At 35.6% G+C, this 24,442-nt stretch overlaps 2 protein-coding genes across 6 annotated transcripts in view; one reads left to right on the forward strand and one right to left on the reverse strand.

Moving 5' to 3' along the window:
• Positions 1-400: 400 nt before the first annotated feature.
• Positions 401-12,390, forward strand: TSTD3 (thiosulfate sulfurtransferase like domain containing 3). Its single transcript, XM_010602216.3, has 4 exons — positions 401-524; positions 3,737-3,910; positions 4,011-4,170; positions 4,644-12,390. The coding sequence occupies exons 1-4, from the start codon at positions 452-454 to the stop codon at positions 4,714-4,716; spliced, it is 480 nt and encodes a 159-aa protein (XP_010600518.1). The 5' UTR covers positions 401-451; the 3' UTR covers positions 4,717-12,390.
• CCNC (cyclin C) overlaps positions 7,976-24,442 on the reverse strand; it is a 36,563-nt gene continuing 20,096 nt past the window's right edge. For 2 of the 5 annotated variants that reach the window (XM_003404326.4, XM_023543480.2), the window contains exons 6-12: positions 23,338-23,393; positions 22,407-22,442; positions 21,625-21,716; positions 20,971-21,038; positions 19,118-19,197; positions 17,870-17,988; positions 7,976-14,734 (exon numbers count right to left, since the gene is read on the reverse strand). In XM_003404326.4, the coding sequence (XP_003404374.1) occupies positions 14,680-14,734; positions 17,870-17,988; positions 19,118-19,197; positions 20,971-21,038; positions 21,625-21,716; positions 22,407-22,442; positions 23,338-23,393 (506 nt within the window). In that variant the 3' untranslated portion in view covers positions 7,976-14,679. Of the gene's footprint in view, positions 14,735-15,265; positions 15,361-17,869; positions 17,989-19,117; positions 19,198-20,769; positions 20,799-20,970; positions 21,039-21,624; positions 21,717-22,406; positions 22,443-23,337; positions 23,394-24,442 lie in introns of those variants that run through there. The other 3 variants (XM_064289220.1, XM_023543476.2, XR_002784711.2) reach the window with 3 other exon arrangements.

Raw genomic sequence — 24,442 nt, forward strand, 5'->3', positions numbered from 1 at the left:
TTATTATCAAGTCGTGGGGATGCTTGCATGAGATTATTTTACACCGACTGAATCAGCTCTTGGGATTAAGAGCAATTCCTAGAAAAGAGCCCATGTAGTTTAAACTACTTTTAAACAAATCCAATACATGAAAATCTTGTTACAAAGTAAGGTTGGGAAAAAATATTTACTTTAAATCGGTAAATATTAACTCTAGTATGTTGTCTATTTTCCACTTTTAGACTTGTATCAAAAAAAAAGTAATAATAATAATAAAATGCAAGCGTAACCCTTGGTTTCCTTCTAAACCATTTTAAGTTTTAAGGCAAGGAATGTTCAGGTCATGATTGCGCTTTATGGCACTACCTGACCTGACCGGCGCTTAACTGGAGGGCGCTCGAGAGCTCGACGCGGCACGCCGGGAGGCTGGAGGAAGAGGAAGTGTTCAGAGCGCAGCGGGCGCGAGCCGACAATGGTGCAGCCGGGGCTGCTGCTCTGGAGCGTACGCAAGGCTATCTTCCCGTTCGCCGAGGCTGCGCTCTTGGGTGAGCTCGGCGGTCCTTGGGGAAACCGAGAGCGCCTAACCTCGGGCCCCACGGAAAGGGTGGCATTGGTTGGGGGGCTTGCTTTTTTAGATTTCCAGTTGAATGTCAGTCTCATTACTCTTTATACCTGGGGGTGTAGCACCCGTTTGGAGTTCTTGTTCCCTCAGATGCCGGGCTTCTGGGGCCTGGGGCTGCTCTGGGTACGCAGGGAGAGGGGCAGACATTGCTCCCGTGAGTTCGTGCTTGATTAGCAATGAAGGTCAACTCTGAGTTCAGAGGAGCGAGCAAGCTGGCCAGACCCTGCCCGGAGAGACTAGTGGCGACTCCAGCCCTGTGAATTTCACGTGTCTCGCTAGACGGCAGTGCTCTTCGCTTGATTAAACAGCCTTCTGAATCATAACATGTTAGAGCTATAAAATACCACCCCTAATTTTACAGATGAGGAAACAGAAGCCAGAAACGGGAAGGTGGTTAGTGGAGGTGTTAGGTCTAAACTCAGAGCTTCTGGCCTCCAGTCCCTTTGCTTTATATGCTGCCTCTCCAGCTACCGACCTTTCGGTTAGCAGCTGTAGCGCTTAACTACTAGGCCACCAGGTTTTCCTCGCCTTCAGCATCACCTTTTGTTTGTGAAGCTACAGGGGGCCGGAATATAACAACCATCTTCCCTGGCTTATTGCATTTTAATTGTTGGTACCTCCTCTGTAGTTTAAGATGTGTTCTTCTATGCAAATTCTTTGTTTCGTTTTACACGTATTCGACAATCATTTATTAAGCATCTTATCTGCCAGGCCTCCTGCTGGGGACGTCCTTTGTGGCTCAGGAGTTCACCATTTCTCAGGGAGACAAACGCATGTAAACAATCACCACACCACGCAGTCGGGCAAGACTGCAATGGAAAGATCAATGAATTCAACCCGAGTTGGAGCAGTTTAAAGGAAAGGTGCCTTTTAAAAATTTTTTAAAAAGTATACTAGTAATACATGATTACCTTATTATATAAAGAACCCAGGTGGCGCAGTTGTTAAGCGTTAGGCTGCTAACTGAAAGGTCAGCCGCTCCGCGGGAGAAGGATGTGGCAGTCTGATTCCCCAAAGATTTACCAGCCTTGGAAACCCTATGGGGCAGTTCTACTGTGTCCTACAGGGTCACTATGAGTCGGAATAGACTTAAGGGCAGTGGGTGTTTTTTTTTTTTTTTTTTTTAGATTTCTCATTAAAAAAAATAAAGTATAAATCTCCCCATGAAACTCTCCTCCCCAGATATGGTTTGGTGCACATCTTTCTAAGCACTTTTCTATGGATATACATAAATGCATATATAAAAATACTATATATATAAATGTGTGTATGTATATGCATGGATGTGTGTATATACATAGTAATCTGTTCGGCAATTTTTTTCTCACTTAGGTTTTCAGCAGCATTCCGGGGCAGCAATAGAGCTCTTTTAACTGCTGCGTATATTCCGTAGTATGGCTATACCACAGTTCATTTAACCAAACCTCTATTGATGGACATTTTGGTTTCCAAGTTTTCACTATTATAAACAATTCTTCAATAATTATCATGTTGCTGTGTACATCTGCACAAGTATATTACTAGGAAAAAAACTGCTGTTGAGTTGATTCTGACGTATAGCAACTCTATAGGTACCTATAGGGTCGCTGAGTCGAAATCGACTCTATGGCAACTGGTTTGGTTTTTTTTTGTTTATAGGTACCTAGAAGTGAAATTGTTGAATAAAAAAGGGGAGGTAACAGGTGACACTTAACTGGGTCTTAAAGGAGGAAGAAGAGTGTGCCAGGTAGAAATAAGGGGAAAAGATATTCCCTTCAGATGGAACAATGTGTAAAAATCATGAAGGACAGGTGGAAATAGATATTAATTGCAATTTATTATACACTGCTTAAGCCTCACAACAGCACTAAGAGGTTAATTAATATTATCCCCATTTTACAAACAAGAAATTAAGGCCCAGAGAAGTTTAAGTAATTTGCCTAAGGTCACAACCTAACATGTGGGCAAGTTAGGATCTGAATTTAGGTTTATCTGACTCTAAGAAGTGACTCTTTCCACTATAAAAATGTATGTAGAACACACTTGAACTTTGATGTAGCTGGGAAATCGGGTGATGGAGTGGAAAAGGAATGGGAAGGAGGAGGAAGTTTTGGTAAATTATGTTGGTAAGGTGGGTTGAAGGGCCATATAGAACCTCAGAGCTTGGACTTTGTCCTGTAATGTAGGCTGTGGGGATTACCCACGTGACATTAAATTTATCAGTGTAAATTGCAGCTTATTCAAGGGTTAGGCTCAAAAGGTGGAAATGATGTATAACTTGTATTACTGTCGAAAGTCCCCTAAGAAAACCACACATCATTTCTCATAAATCTCAAGGCCCCTGGCCTTGTTGTGACTGATGATATTGAGCTTCTCCATCATCTCTTTCCACAGATGTAGTCGATTAGATTCCTATGAGGTCCACGTGTGTAGTTGCCATTTATATTGTTGAAAAAAGGTATTTGCAATGAGAAAGTCATTGGTCCTGCAAAATCCCGTCATGTAACTCCGGTGCTTCTATCACCAAGGCTGTATTTTCCAACTACTGATTCTTCTTCTTTGTTTCCAACTTTTACATTCCTATCACCAGTAATTATCTATGCGTCTTGATGGTATGTTAGTAAAAATCTTCAATTTCTTCTTCTTTGGCATTAGCGGTTGCTGCGTAAATTTGAATAATGCTTGTATTAACTGGTCTTCTCTGTAGGTGTATGAATATTATCCTATCACTGACAGTGCTGTTATTTGAGGATAGATCTTCAAGTGTTCTTTTTGACAATGAATGTGATGCCATTCGTTTTCAATTTGTCATTCCCAGCATAGTAGACCATATGATTATCTGATTCAAAATGACCAATACCAGTCCATTTCAGCTTACTGATGCCTAGGATGGATATCAATCTTTGTGTTCCATTTCATTTTTGTTCACTTCCAATTTTCCTGGATTCATACTTTGAACATTCCACATTCTCATTATTAATGGCTGTTTGCAGCTGTTCTCATTTTGAGTCATGCCACATCAAATGAAGGTCCCAAAAGCTTTACTCTATGCACATCATTAAGGTTGACTCTACTTTGGGGAGATAGCTCTTCCCGTTGTATCTGGAGTGCCTTCCAACCTGAGGGGCTCATCTTCCATTGTTTTATTCTTTCCAGGTTTGAAGTCAATAAAGGGAAGCTGCCACAATTTTTGTACTGCTGCTTCTAAAGATGTCACTTATAAGGAACTTAAAAACCTGCTGAATTCCAAAAGCATTATGTTAATTGATGTGAGAGAAACATGGGAAATTCTTGAGTATGGAAAAATCCCTGGGTCCATCAATATACCATGTAAGTGACATATGTCTTAAGCTCATACATTAATATGGATAGATATTAAATTATTTAATGTGTCTAAAATTAAAAGGAAATTCGTAACATTTTCTTTCAGTGGACGAGGTAGGTCAGGCTCTACAGATGAACCCAAGAGACTTCAAAGACAAATACAATGAAGTAAAGCCATCTCAATCTGACAATCTAGTGTTCTCCTGTTTAGCTGGAGTGAGAAGCAAAAAGGCTTTGGACACAGCAATATCTTTGGGCTTTAACAGGTGTGTAGATGAAGCATAAAAATGGATTGTTTCATATGTACTACATTTTTATTGGTCCATTAAAGAGTTTCTTATAGTTACTGGTGGTGTAGTGGTTGGGCCTTGGCTGCTAACTGAAGGGTTCGTGGTTCAAACCCACTAGCCACTCTACAAGAGGAAGATGTGGCAGTCTGCTTCTGTAAAGATTATAGCCTTGGAAACCCTATGGGGCAGTTCTACTTTATCCTTTGGGGTTGCTATGAGTCAGCATCGACTGACAACAATGGGTTTTTTTTTTTTTTTTGGTGAAAGGCAGGATAATGAGACTAAGAGTCTCCATCTTTTGATCTTACTCAAAAGCAACACAATCTATTAAATAGACGTATAAGTAGTATGGTGAGTAACCATTGCTTATTTATTTTTAACCTTCCTACCAATCTTGTGTTAAAAACCAGAAGAAAATGTTCACAGCACTATTTCATGTATGTTTTCAGTGCACAACACTATGCTGGAGGATGGAAGGAATGGGCAAGCTATGAATTTTCAGAGAACAAACAAGGAAGTTGAATTTTCGAATACATGTTGCTCTTTCCTTGTGTACATGCAGCCTAATATTGTGGAATGAAGAAGAGAATAGAAATCTAGACTTGGCATCACCAGTTCATGGCTGGGAATTTTGTGTAAGTCAATTACTGGTTGAATCTTTTCCTCATCTGTACATTGAAAATACCACTTCCGCCTGCCTACTTCAAAGGCGATTGAGGATTGTGATAGTGTGACTTGCCATGGAAATATAAGAGCTGGGATTCTAGAAATTCATTTTTAAGTAGTTTAGTATAGTTCAATAATATTCCCGAAGACCAGGTTACTTGTTTTAACGAATCATAATGTGTAACCATTTTTGTTAGTATAACTTCCATTCATCACAGAGGCCGTAAGTTAGACCAGTAGATTAACAAGCATTGACTGTAAAAAAAATCAAGAATCTGGGATCCAGAGAAGTAGGTGAAATTTGAACAATGAAAATACATTAACAGTGTATAAGATTATGGCAGCATTGTTACCAGCATGGCAGTGATACAATTTGCAATTTAAAAAATTTAATGTAATCTATGGGGATATAAGGTAAAAGTGCTTCTGTGGAGGGAGATAAACTGGAAAAGGCAAGGAGAGAACTTTCTGGGGTGATGGAAATGTTCTATGTAATGACTGAGATATTGGTACATAAGAATATGTTTGTCAAAACTCATTGAACACTTAAAATCTGTGCATTTTCTGTAATGGTACTGCAATAAAAAAAAAAAACCTTTAAATACAAATTATTCCCACTAGCATCAGAGCCCTTATGGCACAGTACTTTTAGCATTGGGCTGCTAACCAAAAGGCTGGCAGTTCGATTCCACCAGCTGCTCCTTGGAAGCCCTATGGGGCAATTCTACTCTGTCCTATAGGGTTGCTGAACTGGAATCGACTTGATGGCAACGAGTTTGGTTTTCGATTTTTTAGCATCAGTATATTCCTTTGAGATTTTAAGTCCTGTATGTGTTAGTGTGCTAGTGCCCTGGTGGCAAAATTAACTTGTGCTTTCTTCAGTCTGTGTCTCTTCAGACCTAGTCTTATTCATGTAGTTGTTTATTATCATGTAAGGCCTAGCAAATAACTGTAAGGACTTGGTTTGTCCTAAATCAGGTAGAAAGCCATTGGGAAATCTGGGGTAGGGATGTGATCACTTTGAACTTCTGACACATACACACGATATATTTAAAATCTGTTTAAAGGTATCAAAGAATTACTATGGCAGTGAGGACTGGAAGGGCCGCTGTCTCAGGGAGAACAAAGTGTAAAGGATGAGCCCATCAAAGTACTGGGCCCATCAAAGAAGAGCCCAGGTAAATATATCAGGCCTTCAGGTAGAACTCCTGATAGGCTGCACCCTAGGAGTAGGGGTGAACCAGAAATTGATCAACCCTTATAAAAACTTGGAAACCCTGGTGGTGTACTGGTTAAATGCTACAGCTGCTAACCAAAAGGTCAGCAGTTCAAATCCACCAGGCACTCCTTGGAAACTCTATGGGGCAGTTCTACTCTGTCCTATAGGGTTGCTATGAGTTGGAATCGACTCAGTGGCGACGGGGTATAAAAACTTAAGTCCAGCTTTCAATCAACTAAATCCCTGAGTGGATTATTGGTGATCTTGATACCTTAAGGGCCTACCATAAGTAAATCCTCTCTGGAGAAAGATAGCATTATATAGCTAGAACAGGGTTTGCCAACAATAAATATAGGCTTGCAGGCCATAAGGTCCCTGCTGCAACTACTCGTTTCTGCTATTTTAGTGTAAAAGCAGCCATACCAAACAAAACAGAAAAAAAAACAAACCCACTGCCATCGAGTCAATTCAGACTCATCGCAACCCTGTAGGATAGAATAGAACTGCCCCCATAGAGTTTCCAAGGAGCGCCTGGAGGATTTGAACTGCCGACCTCTTGGTTAGCAGCTGTCGCGCTTAACCACTACGCCACCAGGGTTTCCTAAACCAGCCATAGACCATATGTAAATAAATGAGTATGGCAGCATTCCAATAAAACTTTACTTATGGCCACTTAGGTGTGAATTTATTATCACCAAAAATTATTTTTATTTTTCAACCATTTAAAAATGTAGCATTTTTTTGTATATATTTTTGTTGTTGAGAATACATACAGCAGAACATACACCAATTCAACAAATTCTACAATTCAGTGACAATGATTATGTTCTAATTGTGCAGCTCTTCTCACCCTCCTTTTCCGAGTTGTTCCTCCCCCATTAACATATACTCACGGCCCTAACTGAAACTAAAAAGTTGGTAGGATTAACAGCAGATTAGACACACTTGAAAGGGTTAATGAAAATGAAAAAACAAGAGGAACATGTATTATTAACATGAGCGAATCTCACAATGTTGAGAAAAAATACAGATTGCAAGAAATATACCCTGAACAGTACATTGTTAAAACATGAAAAATAATACCATTTATAATAAGGCCAGACTTACTGGACCAGTAGAAACTGGATGAACCTGAGATTACTGCCCTGGGATACCCTTTAAACTTGGAACTCAAGCCACTCCCAGAGCTCCACTTGCAGCCAAAAGACAGATTGGCCCATGTCTTAGTTATCTGGTGCTACTGTAACAGAAATGCCACAAGTGGCATTTAACAAACAGAAATTTATTATCTCACAGTATAGGAGGCTAGAAGTTGGAATTCAGGGTGTCAGCTCCAGGGGAATGCCTTCTCTCTCGGCGCTGGGTGAAGGTCCTTGTCATCAATCTTTCCCTGGTCTAGCAGCTTCTCAGTGCAGGGACTCAGAATCCAAAATACGAGCTTCACTCACTCCCGGCTCTTCTTGCTTGGTGGTAATGAGGTCCCTCTCCTCACTTCTCTTTTATATCTCAAAAGAGATTGACTCAAGATACAGCCTAATCCTGTAGATTGTGTCCTGCCCCATTAACATCATAGAGGTTAGGATTTACAACACATCAGATCACAAATGGAAGGACAACCACACAATACTGGGAATCATGGCTTAGCCAAGTTGACACATTTTTGGAAGACACAATTCAATCCATAGTACCCCATAAAACAAATAATATCACCCGTGAGTACTGTGCTTCTCTAAATAAGCATCTAAATGAAACCAGATGGTAAACATTTACATTTACCTTAGGCCTAACATGAGAAGGTAAGGGGAGACAGGGAAGCTAGATTAAGGGACAAAGAAAAATCAGAATGGAAATGAGAATGCTGATATATCGTGAAAAATGTAACCAACGTCACTGAACAGTATGTATAGAAATTGTTAAATGAGAACCTAATTTGCTGTGTAAACTGTCACCAAAAACACAGTATTTTTTTAAAAAGTACCATTTATTATTTAGGCATATGTACATACATAGTTTAAATAAATCATGAGAATAATAAACACCAAATTCAGGATGGTGGTTTCTTTTGGGGGAAGGAGGTTTTAACAATATTGTCAACATTTAATATGCTTGGTGGGTAAACAAGTACTTGTTTTTTTTTGCCTTTTATACTTATGAGATAGGAACTATTATCTCCACTTGGATACACTTAAATATTCTATAATTATCATACTTCGGATTCCTTATACTTTTTTTTTAAGAAAAAACTTATGCATTCTATTTACCTAATTATAATTATACTTATATCTTTTTTGAACAAGTAATGGATTAATGAACTAGTTGGAATAATTTATTTTCTATACTAGGTCCAACTAATTTTAAGTTATTCTGAAATAAAAATTTGACAGTCACAGATTTCCTGTATGTCTGAAACAGCACTGACTTGTTCAATAAAACTCTTGGTGAAATCATTACTGGAATGCAAACAGAAACCTGTACACCAACATTCAGTGTAACACTTTTCACAACAGCCAGAGGAAACAACCTAAATGTTCTTTAACAGATAAATGGATAAACAAAATGTGGTATATACACACAGTGGAATATTACTTATTTTATTTTATTTTATAAAGAGAAGTCTTGATGCATGCCACAACATGGATGAACCTAGAAAACATTATGCTGTCAGGAACAAAAGGATAAATACTGTATGGTCTCATGTATATGAGATAAGCAGATATATAGAAAATAAAGATTATTAGTGGTTACCAGAAGGAGGGGGCAGGGGAGTTTTTGCTTAGGGGCATTGAGTTTAACAGTGGTGGAATGATTCAGAAAAACATAGCAGCAATGGCTGCATAATATGAAAAATGTAATCAATGTCACTTAATTTCAGAACTTGTTGAATTGGTAATGTTTTGGTGTGTATATTATACCACACAAACACAAAAACTACTACTAAGGTCTGTGTTATCAGATGCCTCATTTAAAAGGTAAAAATATAGCACATCATTAATACATCATTTACCAAGTGGCTGCTTTATTTCAATCAAGGGAGAATATTACCTTTACTTTGATAATACAAGGGTAAAGTTTTAGAAATGTATGAAAAAAGCCAGATTAAATTTTTAAATACTATATGTACTCTACATCCTTTTCATAACGCAATAGAAAGAAAACGTCCTAGAAAAAGTGGCAACAAGACAACCTCAAGTCCTGAATTACTCAAAAAATCTCAGGTTTCCTTCATTCACATCATCTTTCTTACCTGCCTTGTGATCTCAGTGAGGTCTCTTGGATTCTCTGATAATACACCCTTTTGTTATCATGCATATGCCACAGAAATACTGGATAGAGGTAGGATCAGCAGCTAATCTTTGAGAAATATTATTAAAGACAAATGAAAAATTGAGTGCTTCTCCCGTCAGAGTAAAAACTACTACTCAATGTATAAAAGGACAGCAATTTATTAATGGAAAAATGTAATTTTGTTACCACCACTTTTAAGTGGTATAGGTTTCTCCAGGAGTAAGGATAAGGAAAAAGGAGAGAAATTTTAATAAGGTATTACAGATGTAGAATATCTGTACCAAAGTGGGGATAATGGGTCCTACCTCACAGTACTGTTCTGAAGATCAAATTGGATGATATATATCAAATATTTAATACAATGCTGCTGCCATTATTGTTTTTTATTATATGAATCACTGCTATATGGTATCTGTCTAAAAGCAGTTGATATTTTGGGTTACTGTTTGCATTAATTTAACATTAATGGATAAAAAAAGATGAAACTTCCAGTTAAGACATCGGGGACAGGAATGGCAGTGAGACCCCTTACTGAAAACAGGAAGATTAAGTGAAACTCTGAATACTGAGTCCTCTGCCCTCACTACGAGCTCTGACAGCCCAGCTCATATAACTCTAGAAAGGAACCCAGAACATTCCTCTATGGAGAAACTGACCACCCCAATGAAAAATCTTTAGAAAATTATTGAAGGTGGGAAGGATAGCTAATGAAAAAGCCTGGTTGCTTCCTTACCCTACAATGAAGCCCTCCAGTTGAAAAGTCCTACCCACCCATGCACAAAGGCCTTTCAATTAGCTTCCTCTGTGCCTCTCAAATATGAAGGATCCTGAGACAATTAAGGCAAGATTGTAACTTGGAAGACTGTGACCAAATCAAAGAACTTCAAGAAAAAAGTGTTAATACAGAGAGCAAAGAAAACTTAAAAACAAAGAAAAAAATCTAATATTAATGTCCTTAGAATAAGGAAAACACGTTACACTATCAAACAAGAAAAAGGAACTTGTAGAGATAAGGACTATTGGAAATTGGAAATGTAATAGCAGAAATAATTCAACAGAAGGGTTGCAAGAAAAAACTGAGAAAATTCTCTCAGAAACTCATAAGATAAGAAGATAGGACAGAAATAAAGTGGAGGATTAAATCAGTAAATTCAACATTCAATAAAGAAGAGTTCCAAAAGGAGACAACAGAGAAAATGGAAGAAAGGAAAGTATCCAAAAATTATGTAAGATAAAATTCCAGAATGGAAGGATATGTTTTCAAATTGAAAAGGTCAAGTACCCAGCACAGAGAATGAAAAAGGCCCAATAGCAAAATACATCAGAGTGAAAGGACAGAACACTATGAATAAAAAGAACTTAAAAGCTTCAAGTTTAAAAATTAAAGATCTTATACAAAGAACTGAGAATCAAAATGGCATTGGATTTTTCAATAGCAAGAGTGAAAATCAGAATACAATGGAGTAATATAAATTCTATATTTAGTCAACTATCGCTCAAGAGTGACAGCAGAATTTTCATGATATGCCAATCTCAAAAAAATTTACCTCCAACCTACTTTTTCTCAAGAAGCTACTAGAGGATGTGCTCCATCAAAATAACGGCATAAATAAGCAGACAAACCAAAAAGATGTGGATTCCCCATATTTTGGATACCAACACTAGCGAAAGCAAAGGAAGTTCCAGTATGATCAATTCTATGACGACAACTGTGCTGTTTGGCCTAGAGAGCAGCTGATCCAAGCCAGAGGATGAAGGACTCCAGAAAAAATGTCTCTCTGAAAATGAGTGACTTGGGGGAATAAATGAGTGATAAGTGAATAATGACAGTGATTCTGGGGAAAAATAAAAGATACAAAGTGAACAGCAACTTATAACCAAGGCAATTACTACTTCCAAAAAAACCAAAATATTCTGTAAGAAATATAATCATAGTATACTGTAGAATACATTAGCTTATATTTAGTATGTAAATATCAAATACAAATGTAACAAAAATTATACAACTAAATTGACAGAATAAAGAGAGTAGACATTCCAGTGTAGGACTGGGTTGGGTGTAGGATAGAGTGAGTTATTTGAGAAAGCAAAATCTTGATCTTCCATAATATAAAGTTGATAATACTTATAATAATAAAAAAAGATAAAGAAGAAATGGGAGCATAAGCAAAGGAGGTAATATGGTAAAGTACTGAAGAGCATAGGCCCTGGAGCCCAGATGCCTAGGTTTTAATGACGAGAATTGTAGCTCTGTCACTTACTTGACTCATGACTTGGGTAAGTTCTTTCCGTTCCCAAGTTTCCTCATTTCTAAACAGATTATTCTGAGGATTGACTTCATAACTATAGAGAGCTGAGAACATACTTGGAATATAAGTGCTCAATAAATGCTGTATTTATAAGCTTGTTGCTTGGAAATACTGAAATAAACAACAGAGAAATGATAAGAAGTTCAAAGTGATTGCCTCAGGGGCACAGGAATGAGAGATGTGGAGAATGGAGCAGAAGTCTTTTGTTTTCCTTATGATGCCTTATAGCGGCACTGTCCAATAGAATTATATTGCAAGCCACATAAGCGATTTTAAGTATTTTTACATTTAAGAAAGTAAAAACAAACAAAATCAGGTGAAATTAATTTTAATAATGTTTTATTTACTCCCATGTATCCAAAATATTATCATTTAAAACATATAATCAATATAAACAAATTATTGAGATATTTTACATTCTTTTGTTTTGTACTAAGTATTTGAAATCCAATGTGTATTTTTACATTTACAGCACATCTCAATTCAGACTGTCCACATTTCAAGTGTTTAATAGCCTCATGTAGCTAGCGGCTATCATGCTGGATAGTGCAGCCTTATGGTAATATTTGATTTTTAAAAACAATATATATCATCAACGGCTGCTAAATCACAGAATGAGACAACCAGACATTATATGCCTCCTCATGAAAGACTACACCACCATTTAATACAGTAGTCTGCCCAAAAAAAAAAAAAAAAAAAACCAAAATCTGATCATGCCTCTAGAGTCAATTACCAATTTACAGAAAATACAGAGAAATGAACATGTTAGATGACACCTCAAGGATGCAATCAGCGAAGTCCAGATGGGAGGAAACGCCTATTAGACAAGCAAATCAATTTCTTCCAAAATAAATTGCAAAGGGGATTTTAAAAATGAGATGGAAGAAAAAAATCCATAAATTAAAAAGATTTAAATGATGTATCAAAGAATTGTAATCTGTGGCCCTTATTTAGACCCTGACTTAAACCATTTAAAAATTTTTATGATATTTACGAAATAACTGAAAATTTGAACACTATCTGAAATAAAAACATTATTACTAATTCTTTTTTAGGTACAATAAAGCTTTCATAATCTTAAGAGCCATTATTTTTTTCAGGGCAACATACTGCAATATTTGTGGATGAAATGATATGATGTCTAGGATTTGCTTTAAAATAATACGCAAGTAGGGTAAGTTGGTAGGGGGTTAGATGAAGAGATTGGCCGTGAATTATGAACTGTTAACTGTTGAAGGTGACCGATAGGGTACGTAGAGGTTTGCTGCACTATTTTATCTACTCCTGTATACATTTAAAATTTTCCACAATAAGAAGTTGGAAAGGAAACTACCAGGCATATGTACTAATTTTAAAAATAAAAAATTTAAAAGAATATAGATAAGCTGAAAGGAAAAATTATCATTAAGCCAATGATTGTGGTATATAATCACTCTGCCCTTCCAACTCAAGTCCAACCTTAATTCCTTCAGACCTGAGGAGAGTTGATATTTTTTTTCTTATTTCTTATCCTGCCATAACCTCCCCCACTGATTTTCCAACTCACAGAGACCCCATAGGACAAAGCAGAACTGCCCCATAGGGTTTCCAAGGCTGCAATCTTTACAGAAGCAGACTGCCACATTATTCTCCTGTGGAACAGCTGGTGGGTTCGAGCTGCTGAACTTCTGGTTAGCAGCTGAGTGCTTAACCACTTGTGCCACCAGGCTCCCTGACAAAATAGTGAAGCTTTAATTTAATACTTATGTAAAGGAAAGACTCTCAAAAAGCAACATAAGGCAGATCCAAAAAGATAATTCAAGACACTAGTCAACAGGGCTGGAGAACTTACTTTTATTCTTGTAGTTTTATACTAGGAAGTCAACAGTTAATGATCCATTTTTTTCACAACTGATTTATATAAAAATTTAATCCCTAAATTGTACATCAACATCCTGTGACTCCAAATCTTATTTATCACTCTCCTTCAAGTCTGAAGAAAATGATTAAAATTTATTAAGTTCCACAGACAGCACAGTCCCACTGACATAACATTTAGCCTGAATTCCTACACTCACATCAGAATTAATAATAATAGCCAGTATCAAACTGGTATGAAACCTGATTGTGTTCCTGGCTCAGGATACCTGTAGTAAATTTGTAAATCCACACTAAAACACAAAAATAAACTAGGGTGTGTATATCTTATAAAAAAATTTTTCACAGTAGAGTAAAAATTAACATTAAAATTTTACCAAATTTCAACCATATTATGGTGTTTTATCCAATTAACTTTTAAAATGCCTGATTAACTATGAATCAATTGCAAATAACTTCATGTAGGAACTTTTTTAAAGTTTGCCCAGCATTTCAAAATGGTTACAGAATTAATATAACTTTTAAAATGTCAAAGTATGCTATACATATTGCACTTTTCTGCTAGGCTGGGCTAGTATCTTCCCTGGTAAGATACCAAAACTACTGAATAAAATATACTTTTAAATCAATAGGTACTTGATTAATTTCCCTGACATTATCAACATCATTACCAAAATCTTCCAGGATTTTGTAAGATTTGATTTCTTAAATATAGCTTTAAAGTTTAACTTAAGAAGGGAAAAAAAGCCCTCTTATGTTTGACTTTTTATGTCCTTTTTTTGGTCCTTCAATGACCAGAGATTTTTAAACAAATTATGCTTCATGTTTCCTGACTTAATAAAAACAAATCCAAATTAAAAAAACATTATACTAATCAAAAAGCTATAAATCATGAAATGTCTATGTATGTCTGTCTGTAGGTCCCTTAGAACCTTTCCGAATTTTTATAATCAAGAAATTTTAATCAATTATTTACTAGAATCAAATCAGGTGAGGAAAAAATTATTTTGCAAAAATAAAATCACTTCCCAATGTGCTTGACAGAAACAAGCTATTCATTTTCTTTTGTGTTCCATTGAAGACATTACTGAAATCTGTCCAATGGTTTATTTCCAAGTGGTCCGCTACGGATTTCTTCGGAATGTTTTAAGATTGGCTGTAGCTAGAGTTCTGACTTCCATTTGGACCCTGCTCTCCTTCACTGTTAAAGTGGAGAAGAAAGAGAGTTTATACCAATTAAAAGATTCAGTATTCATCAGCCTGATAAACCTACTAGTTTTAAAGTTAGTTATTCTGTGGCACAACTCACAAAACAAAGAGATTCCTGATTGCAAGACAGAGGTGGAGAAATTAAAATCCAGAAGACTACTATTTGGTTTTATGTTTTTATTTTTATGTAACTTTGTGCCTTCATATATAAAAGCATTCTCAAGTTGTCCACGTGCACTCAAAAAATTAGGGGATGGGATTTTGTTGTCATTACAGGTATCACTCAACATAGAGATTAGAGCTTCTTCTAAAGAAATTTCCTATAAAATTAAATCCTACATGTAAAATCCTTTTCCTATTGACTAATTATGAAAATCAAAAAGTGTTCTTTCAAAAAAACTGCTGTCCAGGGGCATAATAAAATGACATAAATACAACAAAACTTTATAAGTCAGAAAAAAATATGGTAATTTCCTGGTAAATACTGAATATTTAAGATAAAAATAACTGAAACTGAAAATACCAGTAACTGTGGCAATAGGATTATTGCCTTATCCTGTCCACCATCATCTTGCAGCTTCAGGCCCTGGCACTAGTGGAGAATCACTCAGGGAATTTCTGTAAAAAATTCATCCAAAGGTAGCTGTTTGAACGACTGCCTTAAACAGCTCCTTGTATAATTATTAATTTTTTCAAAACTGTACCATTAATTTTATCAGTAACAATGTACAAATCTATCTTAATGTTATATAATGTGATTGCTTTTCTAGATAAATGATTAAGATGGGCAGCATTTCTTTACTTCTGTAGCTCGAACTTTTTGCCCTCCAAGGTTGTATTTTTTTCTTAGGTAAAGGACTTTACTGACAGCTTTAATAACTAGGCCCCATGAATTTGAGAATATTAAGGTCTTTTTCAAGAACTGCAACATGCTTCTGGATTTGCAGAACAATTTGGGAGAAAGCAGGACCGATAGTTTTAGATATTCAAGCCAGTAGTCCATGATTATATTTGCATAAATGTACCTTTTTTTTTTAACCTTCCTATCATTTTTCCGTATGTAATGGGTTTGTTTTTTTTTTTTAATGGGTTACATATTCCTATAATATGCCCCCCAAATGGCATTTAGTATAAGCAAGATCAAGGCAGCTACATTTTCAGGGAAATGTAGCAGACCCTTGACATTTGTGAGAGATACTTAGGAGATCTTTATAAATACAGATACTTGATATTTACAAATACATCATGTATTCTTCTATAAAATGCAGTAGAATATAACTAAAATTCTAGCCAATGCCTAACATTTTAATGATCCAAAACATTTTGAATTAAAGTCATTTAAATTATATCCAAATAAATTTGGCCACTAAAATAAACTATATTGTATTTAATCATCACTGTATAACCTGAGGAAACCCTGGTGACGCAGTGGTTAGTGCTACGGCTGCTAACCAAAGGGTCGGCAGTTCAAATCCACCAGGCGCTCCTTGGAAACTCTACGGGGCAGTTCTACTCTGTCCTATAGGGTCGCTATGAGTCGGAATCGACTCAACATCACTGGGTTTTTACATAACCTGAATTTACCTGGACTCTAAAATTGAAGCTATAGTAATAAACGTTACAATGATCAATGATAATGTTTGAAGCTATGTATGCAATGTATGGATGAAGATTATGAAATGTACTCTAAAGGAGGATAAGATCAAGTTATAGCAAGTAAGCAAACTCTGGTAAAAGAAGTTGGTGAATCGGGTAGTAGAAAAGTTGATGGAGAAAACAGATTTCTTTCTCAAAGGACCTTAAGACTCACATACTGAAAATGTTTCTAAATTTATGACGATTCCGTTTAGCTTTTTCTAATTCTATTTTCCAAATCTTCACCTTTTTATTAAGCCAAGTCTTAATGGTTTTTCTCAATACCCGTTCATGCACTACTATAAATTATATCCCATATCATTTTCAGCCATATCCCAAGAAATCTTTACCATCGCTTGGCAATCAAAATATTTAACTTTTTTCACTTCTTGTCTATGGAAAGAAAACTCACCAAACCCACTGCCATTGAGTCAATTCCAACTCATAGCAACTCTACAGGATAGGGTAGAACTGCCCCACAGGGTTTCCAAGGCTGTAAATCTTTATAGTAGACTGCCGTATCTTTCTCCCATGGAGTGGTTGGTGGGTTCAAACCACTAACCTTTTGGTTAGCAGCCCAGTGCTGTAACCATTATGCAACCAGGGCTCCCTATGAAAGGAACCCCCTTGAAATCATTCACTGCATTCTTCTAAGAACTTACTGTGGAATTTTTCCTCATTGGAAAATTTCTTACTATTTGCTAAAATGAGAACCAACTTCTAATATTAGTTGAAATCAAAGTCAGATCTTGATCCATTATATTTATATTGTTCGTGGATGTGGGACACATGGTGTATACATTATATACCATAGTTTTGCACCCTGGTTTTCCTTAGGATTTAGTATTTTTTCCTGCCTGTAAAACCATTCTTCTCCAATGAGCTTCTTCAGTTATAGAATTATCATCTTCATAGCAATGTGAACAGCTGATGCTGCCTCTATTTTCACAGTATCCACTGAAAAATAAGCATTCTAATTCTTTAACTCTGCAGGGGTTCGTTGGCCTTTGCAATTCGTTACTTCGTGAAAATGTTTGTATAAGTTCCTGGCTCTTTTTAACAGATATCACATCATTCCAGATCAGGTCAGTCATCTACATTTTTTAAAACTGCTACTGAAATTTATAAAAACAGGGTAATAATAGCCAGGAGTGAGAGTCAAACTGACGTAATTCTTTATCCCTGAATATCAAATAAACTTGCCTAATTCTGTTGTTTAAGTTTCTATACATTATATAGCTATATGTTGAGGGATACCTGTAATACACCTGCCATTCCATTAGGAAAATTTACTAAATAGATGATCATATCTGTATATTTTTAATGAGGTATTCTCAATCTATCAAGCCACAAATTAAAAAAACTACTATGAATCAAGAAGTTTAGAAGAAATTTTAAGAAAAAGATATAGCACAACATAATCTAGAAAATATGTTAATGTAGTGTGAAATGCATAATTAAATGAAATCAATAATTAAAGTCAACACAGTACCTGTTTGGAGGTGGTTTTGGTTTAGGCATCTTACTAAGGATAGTTGCCATCTCTTTTCTCTCGTCAAAATTCTTCCACTGCTCATATAGCTTTAAAATAACCCTGATTATTTCCAAAATCTAGACAAAAGTATTTGAAAAGGTTTTAGTAGCAGTAACAATCAACATTTGGTATATGAACACACATCACCTACTAGGAATTCCTCGGAAAACAGTGAAAAGATGGAGCCTTTGTCTTTACCAGTACTCAGGTTAGACTAGACAATCCTGGTACATTTGAAAGTCGTATTTCCTACCACACTGCTATTTAGGCTCTTCCTCACAGCCTCTCAGTTTTTAACATATGTGCCCTGTCCATTCTTATCCATCTCTGTAGCTGGTTTTCTTTTATCTACTGACTTATAAACCAAAACAAAATTCCTCAATCTCAGAAACCACTTTGACCATATTACAGAATACCAAGGAAACTAGTAAGGTACTAGGAATAGAGCTTGTATTCATGAAGGAATATGCCACTATAGAGTACACTTCTCTAATTCCAAATGCTTGAAGCAATTTAATGGGAGGGAATGCACACAAGACATTATTTTGTTAGCTACTGTACACACGAAGTGCTCAAGAACTGGCAGCTACAAATCGTCATATCCAGTTTCCAAATTATCCCTTTTTTCTCTACCTGAATAGAGCTAACCTTAGATTTGTTCTAATGTTATTAAAATTTCATCAAAGAAGGTAGAAAAAAAGGGACAAAAACCACTTAGTTAGGGGATAGGTTGTGTTACAGAAGTTCACAGTAGTATTTAGTTGTCCCTACGTAGCTTTTGGAGCCCTGGTGGCAAAGTGGTTAAGAGCTATGGCTGCTAACCAAAAGGTCGGCAGTTCGAATCCACCAGCCATTCCTTGGAAGCCCTATGAGGCAGTTCTACACTGTCCCATAGGGTTGCTATGAGTCAAAATTGACTCAACAGCAATGGATTTTGGTTTAGGTAGCTTTTAAAATAATCCTGGAAGTTACAGAATATTTTGAAGCCAATCAAACCAAAGATTTACCATCTTCTTTAACCCCAAGTCCAAAAAAGAAATATAACTAAATACTTAACATCAACTCTTCCTGCCAAACACATATTTCTTAACCAATAATCTCCTTAGCCTTGTGAACATAATAAAACTTTAGGCCCAAGATAAGTAAATATGATGTCAGTTTAAAATGTTCAAGTCTATGTTCAACTGAGGGGATTTTAAAGAATACCTTCTCCATATCCACAGAAAGTTCAGCAAACCACTGTCTGGCATCTTTCTGCTGTACAACACAGGCTACATGTAGGCAAGCTGTAAAGAAAAAGAGAGACAATTGCTGATGTTTAACTGCAAAAAGGAATACATGAACTTAGAACTAAAGATTTTCACTTAAAACTGTTATGTGCATTTTTCTAGTATTCTTTTTAAAAATTATTTGGCCTGATATAAAGTTGCCATTGATCGTCCCATCAATTTAATCTGATAAAGATTTAAAAAAGATTCTTGACAGCTCCTGCTCCTAACTGTGCTATTCATAGTGCAGTTTGCTTGAGAGTCAAGGATATGTTAGAGAGGAAAAAATCCAATGAGGAGATTACATCAGGGAAGTCATCCCTGAATAGCAGTACAAAGTAGTGATGAAACTGCAACCAGCAGCCAGTGTTTGGAAAATGAACAATGAATATGCTGATAAATGTCAATACTGACTATATTTTGATATTTCAATTACAAGCAGTGTTGCCTCTGCCTTTTTTTTTTTTTAATTTATTAGCATATGATCATTATGTGAAGACTGGGCAAGACTGATAGAGAATACAGTGTTATGATCAAATAATTATATCAAAAATTTAATGTCTTATACAGTAATACAACATTAACAAAGATAGCAAAAGAGCCCAAAGATAGCCATCTACTTCACAGTTTTCCCTAAGGTAATTCCTACTGAGCAGCCTGGCTACCCTGATCCCACCCCAGGTTGTAAAGAATTACATTACCTAGTCTGGTTATTCATACAACTCAGCACATAAGCAGCAGCAGAAGCCATGGGCCTCCATATGACTGCCATGGAGAAGACAGATAGCAGGCGTGGCAAAGATGCAGCAGTTCTGCCATTTCCTCCTTCCTACCCATGGAGATCCTAGCATTCCTCCCCACTAAACCCCAAGCATTCCTTCCTATCTACTACTCCTCAGAATTCCACAAATATAGTGCCTTCAGAAGGCCTCCAGGTACTACAAATTAAGTCTAACCTATTTACAATCCCTGATGTAAGAAGGCTGAGGAATATCGACATTTAAGGAATAAATGAAAAGAGAGAAACCAAAGAAAATGAGTCTGAACTGGCAAAAGAATAAAGGGAAAAAATAAGAAAAGATAAGAGTCATGGAAATCAATAGAAGAAAGAAAGGGAACAGAAACAAGTGCCTAATAATATATACCAGGCATTACTTGGTGCTTTATAACATCTCATTCAATTCTTGCAACAATCTATTCAGAATTATTATTCTCTATAATTAAGGAAACAGACTCAGAAAGGTTAGATAATTTTCCCACAACTGTAAAGGAAAGAAAGATTCCTTTGTTACACTCTGGAGTGTCTGACTCCAAAAACTATGTTCTAACCCATTACACCCCTGCCTTCCACAGATAGTAGATGGGTAGCTAACTTCTCCCTCCAGCAAGGCATTAAAGACCACAGCTCCTTTACTCAACCTCTAAGGACTTACTTGGGCTCAGGTAATACAAGACAGGCCCAATTATTTTACATGATGAGTTACAACTAATATTAGCAGGCTCAATTCTGAACTTTCCCCCTAAGCACACAAAAATGCTCTGTTCAAACACTGATTAAAATTATTTTAAGCGATTTCAAAATAAACTTACCAAAAAAGGGGTGTGGGGGGACAATAATCCTGATTTGTGACAGTTGCAATTCATATTATTGAAAGTTGACATGCAAGGAAGGATTAGTCTATTACTTCATGGAACATAAAAACATAAAGTACAATAGGGTAAATTTATTTTAGGATGATCTAAATAGGTTTATAACAATTTAACTAGAAAAGGCACACAATACTTACATACCTAAAGCTATCATGAAAGGAGGATACAGTAGGCAAAGATCCGTTCTGTAGGTATCGTTCACTATCCTCCTACAGAAATATAAATCGTATTATTAAAAGCAGAACTACCTCATGTACATTTCCCCTCAGAGACATAAAAGGTAAAAATATCAAGGCAAAAAGATAGACACATGAATGCAACAATGAATAAGCATATTTTAATGATTAAAACTACTGCCAAATATATTTAAAAATTTTAAAACCTCATAACAAATTATAACATAAAATAAGCATTTTTTCAATTTATTAAAAATTGAAAATAGATCAGAAAACCAGAAATTCTACAAGTTGGTATGTATATTGAACACCACCAAAAACTATTCTGATTATTTCAAAGATAATTTCAGTCTTAATTTTTATGCAAACTGCTTTTCATACAAAATCAAATTTTAACAAGTATATATATACATATTTCAAACAGATAATTTAAGATCTTTATTATTTTAGTATTTATACCACTTAAATGTTATTAAAATTCAATAAGCAGATATTTCACTCAACATAAAATACTTTGGGGCATGAGTTTAATGACTTAAAAATACTAAGTTTCATATTTAGTTGTCAACCTTTCTAGCTAATAACATGTTATACTATTAATAACTTCTGTTCTAATTACCATGCAAGGGGAAGCAACATGTCTTCTTGGCCCATGTCCTGCACATACTGGAGCAAAGGTCTATAAGGATGATACACTATCAAGCAACAATCCTAGAAACAGTTTAAAAAATGTGTATGTGTAAAAACAGATTTATTACAACACAAAACAATATCATTACCCAACTGATTTGTAATTGTTTATTTCAAAATGAATTTTTCTAACTCACGCTTGCTTCCCTCTTAGTCTCTTAAGCAAGCAATATGGCAGCCCTAAACCCTACTATAAGAGTGAAGGCAGTGCTCTCTCTGGAATATACCTTGGTAAATCGGTTGGCAGTCAGTCAGCATCCATTCCCTTAGAGACTCAAAGTGTCACATCTGCAACACACTGAAACCTCTTATTAGCCTATAAATCCGTAATTCCCAACTGGAGGAGCAGAATTCTGCCAAAGACATAATCTATCTTTAAATAACACCGCACACATATACAAATTGTGCAAATAATTTACAATGGTTTAATGTCCTGACTGGCTTGCTTTTAATTCTTTTATTATAGTTATTGACTATAGAATAGAAAAAACTTCCCATCTTAAGAAGGATATACAAATTATTTTTATAGGCTTCAGGTAGGACATAGGGTATGATGCTACTAGGCTACTATAATGTCACTACTATATATCACTTGGATAATTTTGAAACAGACCTCCCATAATCATTTCTTTAAATAAAGATTTTCTGACTTCATTAAATTTGAAAATACTAAGTTTAACTCTATTAATCACAGGGAGGAAATATACTTACCATTAGTTCTAAAAGATAAAATTCACATTCTAATATCTGTTAAAAAAAAAAAAAGATGCTCAATCAAATGTCAACATGAAACCAAATTAGATGAGTATGCTTAGTTGAACACAATGATTTATAGAGACATTATAGTAATTTATCACACATTTTTACTAAAAATTTTTTTAAATCAAGAAAATAAAACCTGCAACTTATATCAAAATAAACATATGCATGGATGGCTATAAAGGATTTTAATTCTTATAAGGAAAAGCCAGCCTCTGATAAGCATTCTTATTACTTATTTTTATTTAATACATCCTGTATAAAACTCAGATTTTCTAACTAACTTCCTACTCAGCAAATGCAAAAAATGCAATTATCTCCACTAAACTATTATGCTTTTTAGATTATGAGTCAGTAAGTGAAATACAGAAAACAAACAAAAAAATTAAATAGAATGAACAAATCCCTCATAAGGTGGGAGAATAAGGACATGCTTATTATTTTTTTTTTTTATTATAAAGTCACTAGAAAGTCATCTTATAAAATTCTGTAACTTTTAAAATATGGTTTTCCTACTGTTCATTACAGTAGTTCTCAACCATGGCTGCACATTAGTATCATCTGGGAGCTTTGAGACTATATCAGTGCTTGGGACCAAACCCTAAAAATCAGTCTGGAGAGGCCACAACATCAGTATTATTAAAAAAAATTCCCAAGGTGATTTAATGGGGCAGCCAGGGTTAATAACCATTGTTATGAAATACTAAAAAAAAAAGGGGGGGGGGGAAGCTATTCAGCTTTTATTTAAAACTGTCTATATATTTTTTTTATATTTAGTATCTGAAGCTGTCATTTCTAGGAGACTCAGTTTATTCTGATATAAATTGGAACTAGTTTATGTATGGCTCTGACAGGTAGTTTTTACTTTATATAATATACTTACATGGTTCATCCTATAAGGAAACTCCTTTGGAAAGGCATATGAAAATCTAGTTTTTACTGCAGAACACAAAACAAAAAACAAACTGAGAAAATGGAAATTAATTAAATCAAAAATCTTAACCCACTGTAGAAAATTAGAAGGTAGGGCTAAATCATGTCCAATAAAAGCTCTTGGAGATGCTTAGGGATGCAGTTTTTTGTTTGTTCATTTTCCCAGATGGTGAGAGGCTGGGTGGCAGGAAGCTCTAGGCCTCTACCTACATTATAATTACCATTATCCATTGCCATCAAGTCGATTCCGACTCATAGTGACCCTACAGAACAGAGTAGAACTGCCCCAAAGGGTTTCCAAGGAGGGCCTGGTGGATTTGAACTGCCGACCTTTTGGTTAGCAGCCGTAGCACTTCACCATTATGCCACCAAGGTTTCCACATTATAGTTAGAGCTTCAATTTAGTATTTTATTTAGAAGGTTCTGCTGCTTATAAAATATAAGGATTGGAAAAATCACTGGCTTATCATCTCTAAAATCTTCCTAACTCTAGAATAGTAATCTTCTATTCTCCAATGTCTAACTTAGAAGGAACACAGGTTGTATATGTGTTTACAAATACCTATTACATAATAATGTATATATTATACAATATTAGAAGGATAACACACCAAAAAATGTTAACAGTGGTTATCTCTGAGATTTAAGGATGATTTTTTTTAATTAATCTGCATTTTTTAAACTCTTTACAATGAGTGGATACTTCTTTATCCAAAGATACACTTTAATAAAAGCATGCCTATAAGTACAAGTCTTTAAACTTTTAACTCTCACTCTCTCAAATACAGTTACTATTCGTGTTAGTCACTAAAAAGCATAAATAAAAAAATGTTAACCATCAATCCCATCTCCTCGAAGCTTTTCAAAAATGTATGCATATACATCTAGGTACTAATTGGGAAATTGTATTTCAGCCATTTTCATGCAACATCTAATCCAAACAAGTGAATACTGACAGGTTCTAGAGAATCTGTGACTTGAGTCCTTCTTTTCTGTGTAAGGTTCACCAGGGTCCATGTGACCTCACTGAGATTAAAAAGGATTTTCATTTATCC

The sequence above is a fragment of the Loxodonta africana genome, chromosome 1, assembly GCF_030014295.1.
Source record: "Loxodonta africana isolate mLoxAfr1 chromosome 1, mLoxAfr1.hap2, whole genome shotgun sequence".
Classification (NCBI taxonomy): domain Eukaryota; kingdom Metazoa; phylum Chordata; class Mammalia; order Proboscidea; family Elephantidae; genus Loxodonta; species Loxodonta africana.

What these genes read in the sequence shown, in the direction of transcription:
- TSTD3 (XM_010602216.3), top strand. Translation starts at nt 452, where the DNA reads ATGGTGCAGCCGGGGCTGCTGCTCTGGAGCGTACGCAAGGCTATCTTC. An exon ending in CGCCGAGGCTGCGCTCTTGG is followed by an intron (nt 525 to 3,736) that starts GTGAGCTCGGCG and finishes TATTCTTTCCAG; the next exon opens with GTTTGAAGTCAATAAAGGGA. An exon ending in ATATCTTTGGGCTTTAACAG is followed by an intron (nt 4,171 to 4,643) that starts GTGTGTAGATGA and finishes GTATGTTTTCAG; the next exon opens with TGCACAACACTATGCTGGAG.